Source organism: Amblyomma americanum, chromosome 4, assembly GCF_052857255.1.
Source record: "Amblyomma americanum isolate KBUSLIRL-KWMA chromosome 4, ASM5285725v1, whole genome shotgun sequence".
NCBI classification, from domain to species: domain Eukaryota; kingdom Metazoa; phylum Arthropoda; class Arachnida; order Ixodida; family Ixodidae; genus Amblyomma; species Amblyomma americanum.
Genome location: NC_135500.1, coordinates 135489414 through 135506098, shown reverse-complemented (window position 1 = coordinate 135506098; position 16685 = coordinate 135489414). Strand labels below are relative to the sequence as shown.

Below are 16685 nucleotides of genomic sequence, written 5' to 3'. Positions count from 1 at the left end.
ATTTTACATCACCGGTACATCAGAAATATTCACATTCCTTACACCACGTGGTTGCAGTTCTCATAGTTCAAAACTCGCTCTTCCCAGAAAGTCCTGTTGGCCAGCAGGATACTCGTTGGTGAAAAATGCACCTTTTGTGAAAAGCCACATTTAAGATGCTAGTGCACAAGCCTTTCCTTTCTTTCATATCAAAGTGGAGTACAAAATTTGATTTCGAGCATTTCGTGCATTTTTCACAAACTTGGCACAGTAGAAGTATAAAGCTAACAGCAAAGATACAAACTCATTCAGTGAAAACAACGAAAAGCTGTGCCTGCAGCAGAACAACCACCATTTGAGTTCTGCTCTGCAGTGAGCATTGCAGACATACATGCAACATGATGTAAAAGTAGGTTTCCTAGTGAAATGGATTCAAGCAAACAGACTTGTATTGACCAATGGTGCTCTTGATGACATCCTGGGTTCCAAATGAACCAAAGACGTAGCCTTTTCCACACACACACACTTCAGACACACTGAAAGAAAAAAGGGCTCTTGCAAGGCCACTGAAGATGTGTAACATGCATGCTAACAAGCTTCAATTAAGGCAGCAGAACACCATAGTACCCTTGTATATGTGCTTTCGCTGGTTTGGACGGAATGTAGTCGTGCCTCTTACAGAAGAATGTGGAACAAATTTACAGGCACAGTCTTGATATTTTGCTACGGGTCATGAAACTTCTGCATAATATTACAGGACAGCTCAATTCAGTGCTTACAATTTGAGAGTGCAGACTTCTTTTAAGAAGAGGAATTGGCACCATTCCAAATGCAGGTAGCCTCAGAGATTGCCAACTCCATATGGGGCACAATGCATGTGAAGCATTAGGAAAGCACAGAACTTTCACCTTTCCAGAATAAAAAAATAGATGAACAAGCTGTGCTGCTCAATCTTATTCCAAGGACTCAAATTGTATCAAAGAACCCTAGTGCAGGTCACTGAGCTGGCTTGGCATTGCACTAATATATTTTGAGAGGTGTTAGCTCTATCCACTCAGCATTGCTTAACACAATCACAATACAAACACTGAGCTACCACAGACAAAAGTGTTTGCTGAAGTGTAAAACAGTGGGGCCCACTTGTAAAAAATTGCACAACCAGCAAAGATATGTTCAGTGAATGTTGAGCACATTCAGTAGTTCGATGCAACAAAATTTTTTATGGTGAAGTTCCGTTTTTAGCCTTTGTACATAACCTCCTTAGAACTTGCAACAAATAAAAACATTGCTCTGCTCACTGGTCAGAGTGCGAAGCAGTGTGGCCAGCAATTGGCGTAAGTATTAATTTAAAATTGCGCAGAGTATGTGATCACCCGGTTAAAAACGGCAGGCAGCAAAATACTTCCGCACATAGAGCCTGCAATGCAACAAACTCTATCAATGAACTACTTTCATGCGCAGGCAGCCTTTTTGTTTTGTTTTTTAGCCTCTGCTTGTTTGTCAACAACACACATGCAGAGTCCTATGGAAAACACCAACAGAAAAGGCCAAGTGGAGCGATTTTTACAGGCACAGTAAAAATAAAATGGTTTTTGGGGAAACGAAATGGTGCAGTATCTGTCTCGTATATCCTTGGAACACCTGAACAGCGCCGTAAGGGAAGGGATAAAGGAGGGACTGAGAAAAGAGAGGAAGAAAGACGTGCCCTAGTGGACGGCTCCAGAATAATTTGGACCACCTGAGGATCTTTAACCCGCACTAAAGTCACACAGCACACAGGCACCTTTTGCCTTTCGCCTCCATGGTCGGGTTCAAACCCGGGTACTCCGGATCAGTAGCCGAGCGCCCTAACCGCTAAGCCACCATGGCGGGTGCACTGTAAAATCCTAGATAAGTTTCTCCATAGCTGATATATTTGTGGAGGCTTGATAGTTTCTTCTCACCTCACAAATGGCACAAATGCCGGTAGGAACAGAAACTCTCATTTCATGTACAGTGGTACTCGGTACGAATTCAATGTATCCAATGCTCAGTTAAATAATGCACAATATTTGCTCTGATAAACTTCACAGTTTGGCTAATCAATGTGAGCATGATACATTATCTGCATTCTCTATGTGTAGGTTTCACATTAGTTCATCACCATGTAAAATTGAAGTTGCAGGTTTAAAGGTGACGGCACGAGTGAAAGTCCGATACTAAAAGTTGAAAACTTCCTTTAGGTTTTCATCACCATGTAAACTTCAAGATGTAGGTTTAAAGGTGAAGGCACGAGTGAAAGTCTGATACTAAAAATTGAAAACGTCCTTTTCGGTTTCAGGCTGGTCGATTGAAAGTTTGTTGACCTTGTGCATTTACCTTGTGTTAACACGGGAACATAGTGAAAAACAGTTGCCTCTGGCAATTGGCAGTGCTTGAACACTAGGAAAGAGTATGGGCATCCTGCATTTTCAGATGAAGCCAAGCATTATCACAATAGTGCTTTTGACAAGAGCTGCATCCATTAAAGCTGTAAAAAATGCAGGGGCTAAATGTGGCTGCAGGAAAGTTGCATGGTAATAAAAAGCTTGCTCGAAACCTTCACAATTTAAAGTGGAAAAAAAAATGCGAATGGTAAAATGGTTTTGTAAAAATACTGACTTACCACTGCCACCAAAATAACCAGCTCTGGCTTCTGTCTTCATTATGTCTAAGCACTTGCACATGCTATTTGAGTTACAGAATGTTTACTTAATGCCACACTGAGAACTCAATTCACTTGCTCCTCTATCATCAAAACATGCCACACATGATGTTTGTGAATACTTTGGGCTGAAAAAAAGGTGAGTGAAATGGGCCTAACTTGGCTTTGTGACTTGGTGCTTGGAGATCGGGGCGAGAGAAGCAGCAGCATATCTCTGGCCACCCTGAAGCAGGATACAGCTAAAGGACGATAAGATCCTTGTAGTGCAGCCCACTTTTCATTCTAGGTGGCAACCTTCAAAGTTTCTTTTTTTTTTAATAATTTAACGTCACTGTTGGTTTGGTTTTATGGGTTTAACATCCCAAAGCGACCCTGGCTATGTGTCACTGTTGGTGACATGCATCTGGCTTTTAGTGTAATGCTCCACTGTGAGTGACCAAGGAGCAGCAAAAGACAAGCTGCCAATTCGTAATTGGCATTTGTCAGCAGTGTGATGCATGCTTTCGTTACAGATGCTGTACTAGCTGTTGTTCCTGCCAGCTCATGACCTTAAACGCACATGCCGATACTACCAAATACAATGGGCTCATTAAAGGGGCTCTGAAACACCTTCGAGGCGAGCACATCAACTCGCTCAATCACTACACTGTGTTGTCATGAAAATCTGAGCCAAATAATACATTTCTACATGCAGCAGAAGACCCACAATCAAGCCCTTCCCAGTGACTTTTTCACGCTCCCACCCTCCTCCGTCGCTCGTATCTGCGTACACAAGTTGACAGGTGGCTATTGGTTAGATTCGATCATAGGTAGGGCAGCTATTGTAGCCGCGGCCAATAATGCGCAGGCGGGTGAGGAGGATCCGCTCCCGGAGGTGAAGCCGGCGGTCCTCCGCCGGCCTTCCAGTGCGCAAAAAGTGACGAGAGGAGAGGGAAAGCCGCGAAGATGCTGAAATCCAAATTTTGACTACAGATAACCCAGCTTCAACAAAGTGCATTAGAAAATTTCTTGCTAGACAATATTCATGAAGCGGCGTGCTTTAACATCCCTTGCATACCTCGACTTTATTAGTATTGATGAGCTGAGGACACGGGTCCATTCTTCCCAAGACGAGGCTCTCTAAAAACACATTCCAGGAAAATTTGGCAGGACACCGGAGTGCTTTTGGGCAGCTCCTAGGGTGAGTGTACGTAGGTCTCGACATGAGAATAACGCCACCTGTTTGCCATGATTTTGTGGGCTGCTCTCTCCTTGACTGAGCAATGGGCACCGACAATGCCACCACTTGTCAATCTACCATTCAGAGTCAAGACAGCTGAAGACAATGTCAGAGTAGACACCACTGGAGCGTTGTTTGGGTGCTTGCTAATGACAAGCAGCCAGGCAGGAACTTAAAAAAACAAAAAACAGGATGGTTATGACTATGTAACGCGAGATTCAGCAATAGCTGTTTAGGCGTTTAGTCTTGTGACCACTGGATAGTGCTCTGCACTGGCAGGTGGCTGTTCCAAACAGAGCCACCCGTAGGCTTGTGCGACCCAGGTTGACCGGCGCCAACGGCGACGAGAAAGCCAGGGACGGGCGGCTAACAGCTATCGCTGTAAAAAACATTGCGGCAAGGGGAGGGCGGAGCAAACCCACAAGCTACCTCCGACCAGGGCCGGATGGAGCGTTGTGACACTTTCACAGGCAATGTTTGGGATGCGTTAAACCACTGCTCACAATGTTCTGGTGAACTGTGCCGCATATGTGGCCATGGCAGCTCTCTCTCTTGTGCTGTCGTTCACGTTCATGTCAGAGGTTCCTTCTGACAACAGTTCTTGACTGGGTTGGCAGCTTCGCTTGGCTGTGTTCAGACGAAAGCGGCAGTCAGCTGTGGCGAGGCTCTTACCCATGGGCAAGCGGCCAAAGACTCGCGCCATCCCGATGCGATTCGCCCAGTGCACCCTAACCCACCTGCCACTGCCAGTGGACACAAGAGTTCGAAAATAAGAACGTGAATGTGCTACCCTCTGCGGGCGGCTCTCACACACTGGTGTTCTTGAGAGACTTTAACTCCCCTTGATCTTCGGACGAAGCATATTTGTTTTTGAACTCCATTCTTCTTATGCTGCAAAAGGTGTGAAACAAGTCTCGAAACGCTAGGCCCCGCCACACATTCCTCTTCTGGCATGCAACTAAACAAAATTGCTATTACCAATCGAGTATGTCCATTTTGCTGATTTTTAATGAGGTTTAAATCATACGTTTGTACTGCAACAAATCATACTGAACTAAAAAGGCGTCATTTATTATTCGTGTCCTCCACAGCCTGATGGTATTTCAAGGAGACACACTTACAAGCCCTAAATTCAAAAACAATTCTGTGGTTACTTAGCCAAGGTCAGAAGTGCATGCACATTAGCATGCAAGTTACTGCAAACAATTTCAACGTGACATTACTTAAAATGGTTGAGTCAGCCAACAAGTTAACCTTAAGAAGGCTGCCAGATTAAAACTTTGTTGGTAAAGCAGAATTTTTTTGGTTATTTATAATGATGAAGCAGATTCAATAACTTTTTCGTATCGGCCTAGAGCCAGGTTTCTAGCATATTCTAAATACTATCCTCTCCACTGAAGCAGTATGACTGCACTACACCTTGCAGCAGTATTACTTTTATCTGCATGCAAATAGTCTAAAATGAAAATGATTCAAAATCTTTCAGGCAAGCTTCAAGTTTAACTACCAGCGACAGGAAAAGCATGCTAACAAATATAGGACCAGTGGGAAACCTGCACGCACAATGCACATGCATGGCAGGCATACAAACACAGAGCTAATACTGTTGAATGCAGAGCAATACATGTTACCCGCAAACACCACAAAGACATGTACGGGACCAACCGCATCCCCATGCATGAAGATCTGATGGTTTTCTCAAAAATGCAGTGGCATACACCATGTTGTGGCACGTGCTCAACGAGAACATGTGGTGGGACTCACCTGGAGGTGCTCTCCGTCAGGGAATGCATTGAAGCATGCGGAATATCATCTTCATCGACCAGATGACGGCTGTTTCAAGAGTAATGGCACAGTGGGGTAAAGCTTTTGCCTGTCTGTCTACTCCACTCTTTGTCCCCATAAAAGCATGCATTTGCACACAAATGTAAAACTCAGAGCGACATCATTAAAAATGCCAGGCCGACCTTGCCATCATGACACCTTGAGGAGATATTCTTTGTTGTATTGTGTTATGCAGGCCAAATCTAATCAGTAAACAAAATTTGAAAATTTGTTGTGCCAAGATTCCGACTACTGCAATAGACCATTCTGCGCACAGATTTCAAAAATTCTGCATGTGCACTTCAAGCCACCATTACGCAGCCACGTTCAGAAGCAACTGAACATAGATAAAAATAAATAGCACCGCTTACATGAGCAAAGAATTTGTGACAGTTATACACAATTTTAGGCTCTTGTTGCATAGAGCAAACAGTGCAAACCTGGAGCATGGAGAGCAGACAACGATGGCCAAAACCACTTGCAGGCGCTTCTGTTTTCTTTTCTCGGTTTACCATTACACGATTCACTTTTCTAGGAGAAAGGGCATAGCTTCCACTGCCCAATAGAGATCATAAAAAGTTCTGAAATGGTGCACTGTCACACCATTTTGTAGCTGAGATCCATTCTTGCGTAGAATGCATATAGAAGTGCAATTATACTGTCTATATTGTCAATGTCCTGCTTGGACACCAACAAGGTTCTGCAGCATGTACTAAACAAAAAAAATGTTTTATAAAGAATCCAATGCTTGGGTTGTAGTGTTCTAGTGTCCAAGAGAACTACAAAGCACTCTATGGCCAGCACATGGCAGTCATTCCCAGTGAACAACATTCACTGCACTTAATGACATTTTTTTTTTTGCAAGCTGCTAATGCATTTTAAACCGTCATTTGTCATTTTGCTACACAGAAAAATATGAGCACAATACTAATGGAACATGAGTGTCATGGCTTCGGACGCATTCATATTGCCTGCCCGAACATAGCTCAGAAGGCAGAAAGAGCGTTCACACCAAAGTAGTAGCACAGTGGTGCAATGCAGTAAGCCTGATGGCAGTAAAACACTGGTAGCTTGTGCACAGACAGTGCACTCTACGGACACGAAATTAAGCATGATTATGATTAGGCAGCGATTATGAGCATGACCTCTCCACAACAGGGTGAGAACTTTAGATAGTCTACGCATTATGAGCAAACAGCATTGAAGAAACAAACAAGAACACACACACACACGAATAGGACACAGAGCTCGCCGCTTGTTTTCATGTTTCTTGTTCAACCTTGTCTGCTTCCTCACATTTTGCCCACAACCTTCCTCCCTTATCTGAAGTGATTTGGAGTGTGTGTGTGTGTGTGTGTGAGAGAGAGAGAGAGAGAAAAAAGAGTGAAAAAAAAACCCGTATGCATTGGGTGTCTCATATGCTAGGCACTAAGAACACAGGTGATAAGCGGCGTGCATTGACAGCAGATCGTTACGGTCAATAATGGCAAGGTGTGTGTTTGCGTTTATACATAGCACCAGCAACACCACGACATCACTTCGTGCAGTCACATGATAGATGCCATGGGTACTGGTGCCGCATGCCTACTTGCTGCTGGGCTGTCACATTTTGCCAAGTATGGCAGATCGACATCGCAGCTTGTTCAAAGTGATCATTGCACAAGCTCATGTGTTCAAATTACCTACTACTTCCTCTCATAGAAATACGGTACGTGCAATTTTGATCGGACTGACGCTCCAGTTAGAACGAACCTGAAGTTTGGGCTGGCTGAGCTGAAATTAATGAGACTGCATTCAACGTATAAAAAAGAAGGGTACTCAAAACTCTTGTTAATGCTGAACCACAAATGATCAAGAACTCCTCTAGACATGGAAGGCACATACACATGCAGCGAAGAGCACTGCTACAGCAGGACAGACAGAGCGAAGCAATTCATGGCAGTGCACAATCTGGCAGTAGACCGCATGCTGGGGCTGGCCACGTGCAGTGGGGGGAGGGGGCACCAAACGGCCGGTGGCAAGATGGGTGGCTCCTCAGGCCTGGGCGTACCTGGCAGCCTTGCAGTAGCAGCAACATGCCGCCACAGCGACTAAGAGGAAGAGGCAGGCGATGGCCGTGACACCCCAGAGGGAGGCAGTGACGAGGCGGTTCTCCCGCAGCAGGGGCTCCTCCCAGGGCGGCCATGTGGGAGGGGGACGCAGGGCCAGCTCGGGCAGGTAGGCGTTCCAGAACTGGCTCTCCTTCTGGCGGTAGTCGCGCAGCAGAAAGCTGGAGGAGTTGAGAGCCTCATAGTATGTGCCATTGATGCACAGGTACTGCAGTAGACCCTTCAGGGCTGGGTCCCAGCGGATGCTGCCAAACAAGGAGCTGCCCCCCGTGGGGTCTCTGCGGAGTAGAGGGAGGGGAGTGAAAGTGACTCAGTCGATACACTCACTACTGAGTGCATTCATTTCACCTCCTCACGCTGTGAGTGTGCTTGAGTGAATTTGAGTGGATCTGAGCATGAGTAAGCCACCTTTCATGATGCTGTGGAATGCATGGGGTGCATGGAAGACACAGATGACAGAGGAAAAAAACAGTGCCGACTTGGCATTCACTCAAAACTAACGCCGTATTTTACACAGTCAGTAAAGTTGTCATGAAGTCATCGAAGGAGGCAAGGTGATCATAAAAGAGAGAAGCAAAAAAATTTAGGGCCACTTAATTACATTACACGTTGAGAATGCGACGGCATCCAAGTCTGAAGTCCGCTCCACCTGCTCCTCCTCCTCAACAACTGCTGCTCGTTACATGCCTGAGCCAATACTCCACCTTCAATGGCATACTTCCATGGTCACCCTCTCCGCTTGTGGGGATTTTCCCATACAGTATACACAAGTGGCGTTAACTCTGGCTTCATTACAACCCGATATGCAGAGCTGTCTAGAAACATCTGCAACCAAGCCCACCTGCCAACTCACGCCAAGCCTGCCAGTGCACCTGCCAACCCAGCCATGTCACATGGGCTCATGATGTCACGCTCCCTCTTGACTAATCAGTGAATTTTATTACAGACAACAGATGCTGCTGGGCACTGCTGGGTTTTTCTCCGATGAGGCTTTTAATGTGATCACATTAAAAGAAAAAGCTTTATAAGAAACTTGTGCTTTAAGAAAGCCAGAAAAACAATACAAACCAGCTGTAAGTTAATTATGTGTTCTGATGCCCATTTTGCCGTCACTAGTCAGAGCTATCTGCACATGGCCTATGTGCCACCAAAATGGCCTGCGCTTCAATACTCACCGTCCAGTTGCCGGGTGGACAAAGTGACCCCAGGTGGCACATTCTTGGGAGCACCTGCTCCCCTACTCATGTGATTCCCGAGCCTCAAGAAAAAATAGCAGCATTCCTTTGGGCAGCAAATGAACATGGATGTTTTTGGCTGTGACTTGCTATGATGTCACTCAAGCTACTGAGAGCCGCTCGTACAGCTATCAATTAAATTGTGGAAATGCAGCAAGCTATGGAAAGGGAAATGAGAGGGTAACATCGAGAGACAGAAAGGGAGTTCAGATGGGTCAGGGAGCAAACACAAGTCAAGGATGTACCAGACGAAATAAAAAGAAGGAAATGGACACGGGCGGGCATGTAATGCAAAGGAAAAATAGTAGACGGTCCCTCAGGATAACACATTAGATTCTGAGAGATGACAACCGTAGCAGGGGGCAGCAGAGAGGCAAGTGGAAGTGGGCAGATGAGATTAGGAAGCTTGTTGGGACAGAATGGGTGCAACTGGCAAAGGACAGTGTCAACTGGAGAGACCTTTGTTCTGCAGTGGATGTAGCTGCGCTGCTGCAGATGATCATTACGACAGCAGCTATAAGTGTACCACTCAGTGGAAGAGTGCTGCAGCAAGAACACGACGAAACCAGAAACTTGCTGGATCCACACACTAGCTCACACAAGCAATTGCACTCGTGTGAAAAACTTTCTGCAACCATTTATTAAACCTGAAAGTATGAATGGACTTTCCGCAGTGACATTCCCTCCTCAAGGTAAATGTTGTGGACAAAAACATAAATCTGCTCTCAAAATGCACTTGGTGCTGAGCAGTTGCTTACACATGAATTTGTGTAGAGTGCATCAACATGTCTCCGATGCAGCTGCTCGCGTGACAAAGTATTCCAGGTTCACTTTAATTTGAACTTCGCGTAAGTTGCAAAAAAAAAATGTTGGTCCCCTTCAAGTTCGTTGGTTTGGTTGGTTTATGGGGGTTTAACGTCCCAAAGCAACTCAGGCTATGAGGGACACCGTAGTGAAGGGCTCCGGAAATTTCGACCACCTGGGGTTCTTTAACGTGCACTGACATCGCACAGCACACGGGCCTCTAGAACTTCGCCTCCATCCTTCAGGTTCGAATTACCCAAGCTTGACTGCTGTGACCAATTACACTGTGCACTGAAACCACATCAAGTTGATTCATTCTGCGTTGCCCTGCCATCAGCCAGCTGTCATGGTTATATTAATTAGCAGTGTGGCTGCCCCAGATAGGCAGATATCCCGGCTTCAAGCACTCGACCAAAACGAATTTTTCTTCAACTACCAAATTTCTGAGAAAGCTGTGCAACTTGCACAGTTGTATGCGTGCAGTTGTATGGGCGTTCTCAGGCAAAAGCTAATAAGTAATTGCTCCCTTGTTACGAAACCTAGTAAGCTAACATTAATGCTATGCTCTTATCTGCTAGCTTCACTTGAACTTTCTATTACTAAATGTGCATTACATCAAGTCTTTACGCTGCTGGCCTCTGGTTTGACATGCGTCCTAGGTTGCTCCTTAGAACAACTTTTACTGCCCCAAAAATGAAACGATTTTGGGCTAAGTTGAACCAGCGCCTCAAAACCAGCAGGCCAGAGCCTCCAAGCATTTCATGCTTAACAAAGTGCATGCTTCACAGGTGCCCTGTGATGACTCACCCTGTCTTGGCAAAGTTCGCCCAAGCCTGCATGAAAAGCTGGCTCATGTTGCGGTCTCCTTCGCTCCACTGTACGTTGTTCAGCTCCAGATTCTCGGGATAGAACTTGGGGTCCATGAAAGGTGCGCCAGACACCATTAGGTCCACCATACTGTGTGGTATTGCTGCAAGACATGGTGACATCAGATTGACATCAGCTGCAACACTCAGAAAACATGAAAAAGCTGCCACGCAACTGTTCATTACAAATGTTATGCTGCAGCATAGTATGTTACAACATGGTAAGGTATGAGAGATGCCGTAGTAGAGGGCTTCACGAGTGATTTTGACCACCTGAGGCTCTTTAAAACATGCATTCATACAGCAGGGCACTATGGTGAAAATGAAAAATGAAAATTGGTTTTGAGGAAAGGAAAGCACGCAGTAACTGTCTCACATATCTCCATGGACACCCAAACTGCACTGTAAGGGAAAGGATAAAGGAGGGAGCTGGAGGTCTCGGGAATAACCACAATAAACACCTGGCGATCTAATGTGCACCGACATCCCACAGCACAGGGGTGCCTTTTGCGTTCTTGCATTTTATTGTCACAGAAGCGTATCTGCTGTGGCTGGGATTCAATACTGCGACATTTGGCTCAGCAGCTGAAGCCACAGCCATGGTGTGCAGATGTTGCTACTGCACAGCATGCGCTTTCTTCTTTCATAGCAAGTCCGCATCCAGCAAGTCAGACACTTGTCCTCAATGTCACACATATTCCATCATAAAACCAGATCAGGTTTTCTTAATTACCAATTGCCAAGGAACAGGGCTTCTTTTTTACGAGGAGTTAGTGCAGAAATGCTGCAGAAGTCTCACTTGTCAAAGTGCCCTGTTCTCAAGGCATGGTAGTTAAGGTTTGACCTCAAATACCCTATTAAAACTTTTCACATTTGTTAAAAATTATGCACAACAACCAAAAGCATTAATGCAGTCAAAGCACACAACTGGCAAGGGCACTAACGAGTCCACAGATGATGCTGGTCTAATACAATAAGCTCCTTGAAACAAATTTCGTCATGTCAAATGCCACATCGCCATGAAATAAGTGGTTAGAACTTACATAACACCAGGTTCATATGACAACCAGTCCAGACATCCGAAACTAAAAAAAAAAAAAAGCTCGGTGCAGTTTGTAGCAAAATCTGGCCCGTTACCATGTTGCAAATGCATAGAGCAGGTAGAAGGATTGTTTGCCATTCATTAAGAGCTGAACTGTCCACCTGACTCTTAAGCCACCTAGTAGAAGGTAGCCAAGTTTCACCAAACTTTTGCTGAATTTCATTTCTCCTGTTAGTGCCACACACAGCACGGAACCCTTTACTAAACTGGACTCATCAGGCATTCAGTTAAAGGAGCCTCATGCAAAAATACCAGAAAATCAAGCTTTGTCCATGTGCAAGGTAATAAAAAAAAAAAACAAAGCCCATAGCTTCTGATAAGAAACAATAAAAAAGCCCCCCATTTTATTCCATACATTTTTGCCACATGAACTAAGATTATACAAAGCCCTTATCTGTCATGTGATTATGCTAGTCATCCGGAACCCTTACAAGCAGTGCAAAGTCAACAAAGTTGAAGCCGTGCAAAGGAAAGCCAATCAATTTATGCATTAACTATTGGCATAACTACGAAATCTCATTGTCATCAATGATTTCTTCATTAAACATAACTTCGCTCGCTGAACACTGGTACAGTGAACCTCTCAAATTTCTCCGTGGCATTATTCATTCATCCTGTCGCCTCTCCAAATAGCGAATATGTAACCACTGTTAAACACTCAACTAGGAGACGTTGCGAGCTTAACACCTCAACTTTTTATGCACTGCACAAGCACTTTCATACACAGTTTTTCCCTCAAACTATAGAACGTTAACATTCACTTATCAGGTACTAGCTGCTTGCTCCCTTCTGGTAAATGAATTTCTCTCTGTGCTTGCAGATTGTTAAAACTGATTTTGCTTCGTTTTGTTTATGCTGCAGAACTATTACTTGTCCAGTTTCTTAGTGTTGTATTCAATTACTATATTTATTTGTTTTCTGTTTCCTCATTCCTACTACAGCCCCATTGGGGCTGCAGTATGTGAAAATAAAATAAAAAATGCAGTGTTACTTTGCAGTCTACAGTTTGCGCCCTTGACTTGCAAATTGTTTGCATAAGCATGTATGCTACATATTGTTGTTACCTGGTGTTAAATTGTAAGCCTACACTGCACTGCCACCAATGAATAACTTGGAACCAACAAGCATACAAACACAGATACAACACATGAGATCTACACGCGTTTTTTGTCCCAAATCTCTCATCTTCGTTCACCCCCACATGTGACACAAATCCATTTTCCGCCATTTTCTAGTTGCACCACAATGACATTTCACTGCTGGCATTTCACGGCACTATGACCGCGAGCAGACACTGAGTGCACATCACTTCAATCATCAAGTCTTAAGCAGGGTGGCAACGAGACATGAAAACAAAACAGAAACAGAATTCAACACTCACCATCCCAGTCAAAGGTGTGCCTGCCGTAAGTGGGCTCAGAATAGCTCTCAAGTGTGTAGTTGACCACATAGGCATACACACGGAAGCCCTTCTCCAGCAAAAGCTTCGTAATCTTGTCATGAGGGGCCACAAAGTAAGAGTCAGAGAGCATCTGTAAGTGCCAGTGCGAAAACACTTAGTGACACTGCTGCCCAAGGGCTTCTGATTATACATTATTGCACTACTGCATTATGATGCATTATTGCACTGCAGCTATAATACATTTATTACAATCTTGCAGCAATCATAACATCTGATACCTGGCATACAGTGTCACCAGCACTGTAAGTAAAAGGAAGCTGTGTTTGAAGCCAGTCTATGCAGCTTTTAAAGGGACAGTGAAGATAAATTGAAGTTGGCCTGTATTGATAGAGTAGAAACATTTAATTACAAAGAGACCGCTCTCACAGAAATAACGTGCTTTTACAAGCTAGAAAACACCACAAAACAAAACATAGTAAGAGCTCATCAAATCGGATTTCGAGGGACTGGAAAAAATGTTCAAATTATTCAAGTTCGAATTATCAAATGCCCTCGCCCCTAAAAGAGTAACAAGAACCACGTGCATCGCAGTAAATTTATTTGATGAAGGATTCAGCAATGGGTGCCTTCTTCCGAGATAAAAATGGCGCAGCAGTGACAATTTTCCACTTTTCCATTAATGCTTACTGCATGCATACTCTCGGGAGCGTTTAAGCAAAACTGCTCCCGCATTCTTAATGATTTGACGTGGTGGAGCTCCATCGCTACCTTGTCACACCTATCATAAGTGACACCGTCGTGTATAAGCAGGCTTCACGACATAAACAGCGAACGGCATGTGTCGAGCACGCAGTTTCGGCGCACTAGAAGAACACAACCACGCAGATGGAAGCCAAGGAAATGGTGCCAAAGCAGCAAGAAAAAAAAAAGGGGAGGAGCTACACACCAGCGGGGGGAACGAAGCTCAGAATAGAGAAACCGAAGCTAAACGGTCAAACTATACTGAAAGACAGGGCCATCCATTTTTCGTCACACCTGTTGTCTCACGCATGTCGGAGGTGCGCGAGTGGCTCTGCAGCATGGAACGCGTTTTGAGTTAGGTTATTTCAACGACATCTTGTCACACCAGTCATATGTGGCAAGGCATCCTTTCAGGAGCCCGTTCGAATTGATCGATGCAAGACCCGTAGCGTCCAAATTAGCAAGTGTCCAACGCCGTAGACTTCCATGGGCGTTGGCCAGGACTGAGTGGGCAGTTCGAATTATCCGGATTTCAGGATTAACGGGAGTCAAATCAATGAACATTTACTGTACAGGTTTTGCCATCACTGGCCACTTTCACAACTAAAATGCGTGCATTGACTCCCATTTCGTGGCATGGATCTCAGAGGCTGCACTACATCGCCATCCACTTCAAAGCAGTGGCAACCTTTACTTGTCATAAGTTTGACTCGACTGGCGAGAAGACTTTTAAATATAATTTTCCTGCCACTAAAAGCGTCTTTTTGCAGCAAGACAAATGTCAACATACTCAGAAAGTGCCTGAGGAAGCCAGGCGCCAGGCCGGGAGTGGCTTGTACTTATTTTTACCGGTGGGTGTCTGGCGGTGGGCTTCGAACCAACCACCTCCCACAGCCGAAGCGGACTCTTAGACCACTTACACCCTGTATACACAGTGAGTTAAATGGAGCCCAAATATATATAATGACATCAAATTTTAAAATTACAATCATATCTTTAATGCGTCAAAAGTGTTTCAATGGATCCCGAATGTTCTCTTCTCTTCAATATTTTTTCTTTCTCTCTTATGACAACAAGCATGCAATCTTGCCAAGCATTCTTTGGCTACAATGTTTGCTGCGGCTGAAGAACATGTTACCAGCAGCTCATTTTCAATTGATTGCTTTCTTTCTGCTCATGACTAATCTCCAAAGAGAAACAGAGAACTCACGTCTACATATCCCCTCATCAGGAGGGTCTGATTGTCCTGGTCGCTCCACGGAGTGTACATGAAGGACAAGGCACTGATGACAGCTTCTTCATTAAGTGTGTAGTTGAACTGGCGGGCGTAGCGCTTCAGGTACATTCTGAACATATCAGGTGTAATCCTGTAGTAGCGGTTCTTGAGCTCTTTGTCTCGTTCTGAAAAATAGTAAGATGCTGTAAGGAAATCCTCCAGCAACACATGAATGCTCTTATCATCCCATGCTGGTACAGGTCAGGTAAGTTGAAATGCAAAATACAGAAGTGAACACGGGCACAAAGCTTCAAACGTTAACATCCACCAGTGATGGGACTCGTGGCAAACAAGTGACAATGTACAAGGTATGCTGTCAATCAGCTATGTCACCTTAGATATTGATTTGCTCTAATACTATACAAAGAGAAACTAGTAGGGACAAAAAAATATAAAGGTGAACTTTCAATGTCAAGCTACTTAGTGCTGTGTTATGAATTTCATTAACTATACTACTGTTTACGATCAAAATTTTCACCAAATGGTGCACACTAGCAGTGAATTAAAATAGTTAAACTGCTGCAAAAATTTTAAGGCAAAGAGACGAAAACATGCACAAGGCAATGAAGGCCTTCCAAGTCAACAGAAGTGAACAGCAAGCACGCTTAGGCATCCCTCAATTAACTTGCCCGAAATAAATTGCCGCACATAGCTCAAGAATACCATTGCAGAAGCTGCAGAAGGGTTTTTCATGTGGTAAATTAAAGTTGTTAGACAATGCTCATTATGTTTTCTTTTGCCATCCTTACCTTGCAAATTGCTCTATGTATCCAGATGAAATAGTTTGGATGCATGCACCAAAACCATGGACAGCTACTTTTTGCTAAGCAACAACAAATTTTAAATAACAGCTTAAAGAATGATTCATCAGCATGTGCACTGCAGACAACACAAATGCATGGGTTGAGGAATGATAATTTTGTGCTTCATTTTATCGCACATCACTCACTGACTATGTAGGATGCTTCATCACGAGTTACACCAGTCATGTATGCAACTCTGCTCCGGAAGAGGTGGGCCTCCTCTGGTGCAAGGTCTCGGAAGTAGTCTTCCGGAGATATGGGTACAATGCTTTCACGACGTGTGTGTCGATCCAGAACAGGCCCCCAGGGCAGACGCCCCACAGTTGGCTGTGTGGAGGAACACAAGAAATTCTCACAACCTACGCTTAGGTTCAGCACTGGGATGCTTTTTACATGCTGCGATAAGGTAATATAATGCTAGTACATTGCTATACATGCTTGTTTAAAGCACTTAAGCAGTACACTTGCAACGCTGCCACTGTACCCCGGGCTGGAAGTGCTTTTTCAAGCCACGAGATGTAAGCCATGATCCATAAAAAAAGTTTGCGCATAACCGAATGTTATTTTCAGCTTAAGGAGACTCATAAATAATGCCAGCATAGCCCACAGTGCACTGTTCACACACTCTAATCAAGTATGTGAA

At 44.4% G+C, this 16685-nt stretch overlaps 1 protein-coding gene across 3 annotated transcripts in view; it reads right to left on the bottom strand.

The window, feature by feature from the left end:
• Positions 1 to 495: 495 nt before the first annotated feature.
• Positions 496 to 16685, bottom strand: part of LOC144128383 (cholinesterase-like) — a 28275-nt gene continuing 12085 nt past the window's right edge. Inside the window, exons 6-12 of one of the 3 annotated variants that reach the window (XM_077661747.1) lie at positions 16189 to 16369; positions 15174 to 15364; positions 13202 to 13352; positions 10660 to 10822; positions 7756 to 8091; positions 5646 to 5714; positions 496 to 4772 (exon numbers count right to left, since the gene is read on the bottom strand). In XM_077661747.1, coding sequence (XP_077517873.1) covers positions 4688 to 4772; positions 5646 to 5714; positions 7756 to 8091; positions 10660 to 10822; positions 13202 to 13352; positions 15174 to 15364; positions 16189 to 16369 — 1176 coding nt within the window. In that variant the 3' untranslated portion in view covers positions 496 to 4687. The remainder of the gene's footprint in view (positions 4773 to 5645; positions 5715 to 7755; positions 8092 to 10659; positions 10823 to 13201; positions 13353 to 15173; positions 15365 to 16188; positions 16370 to 16685) is intronic. The other 2 variants (XM_077661748.1, XM_077661749.1) reach the window with 2 other exon arrangements.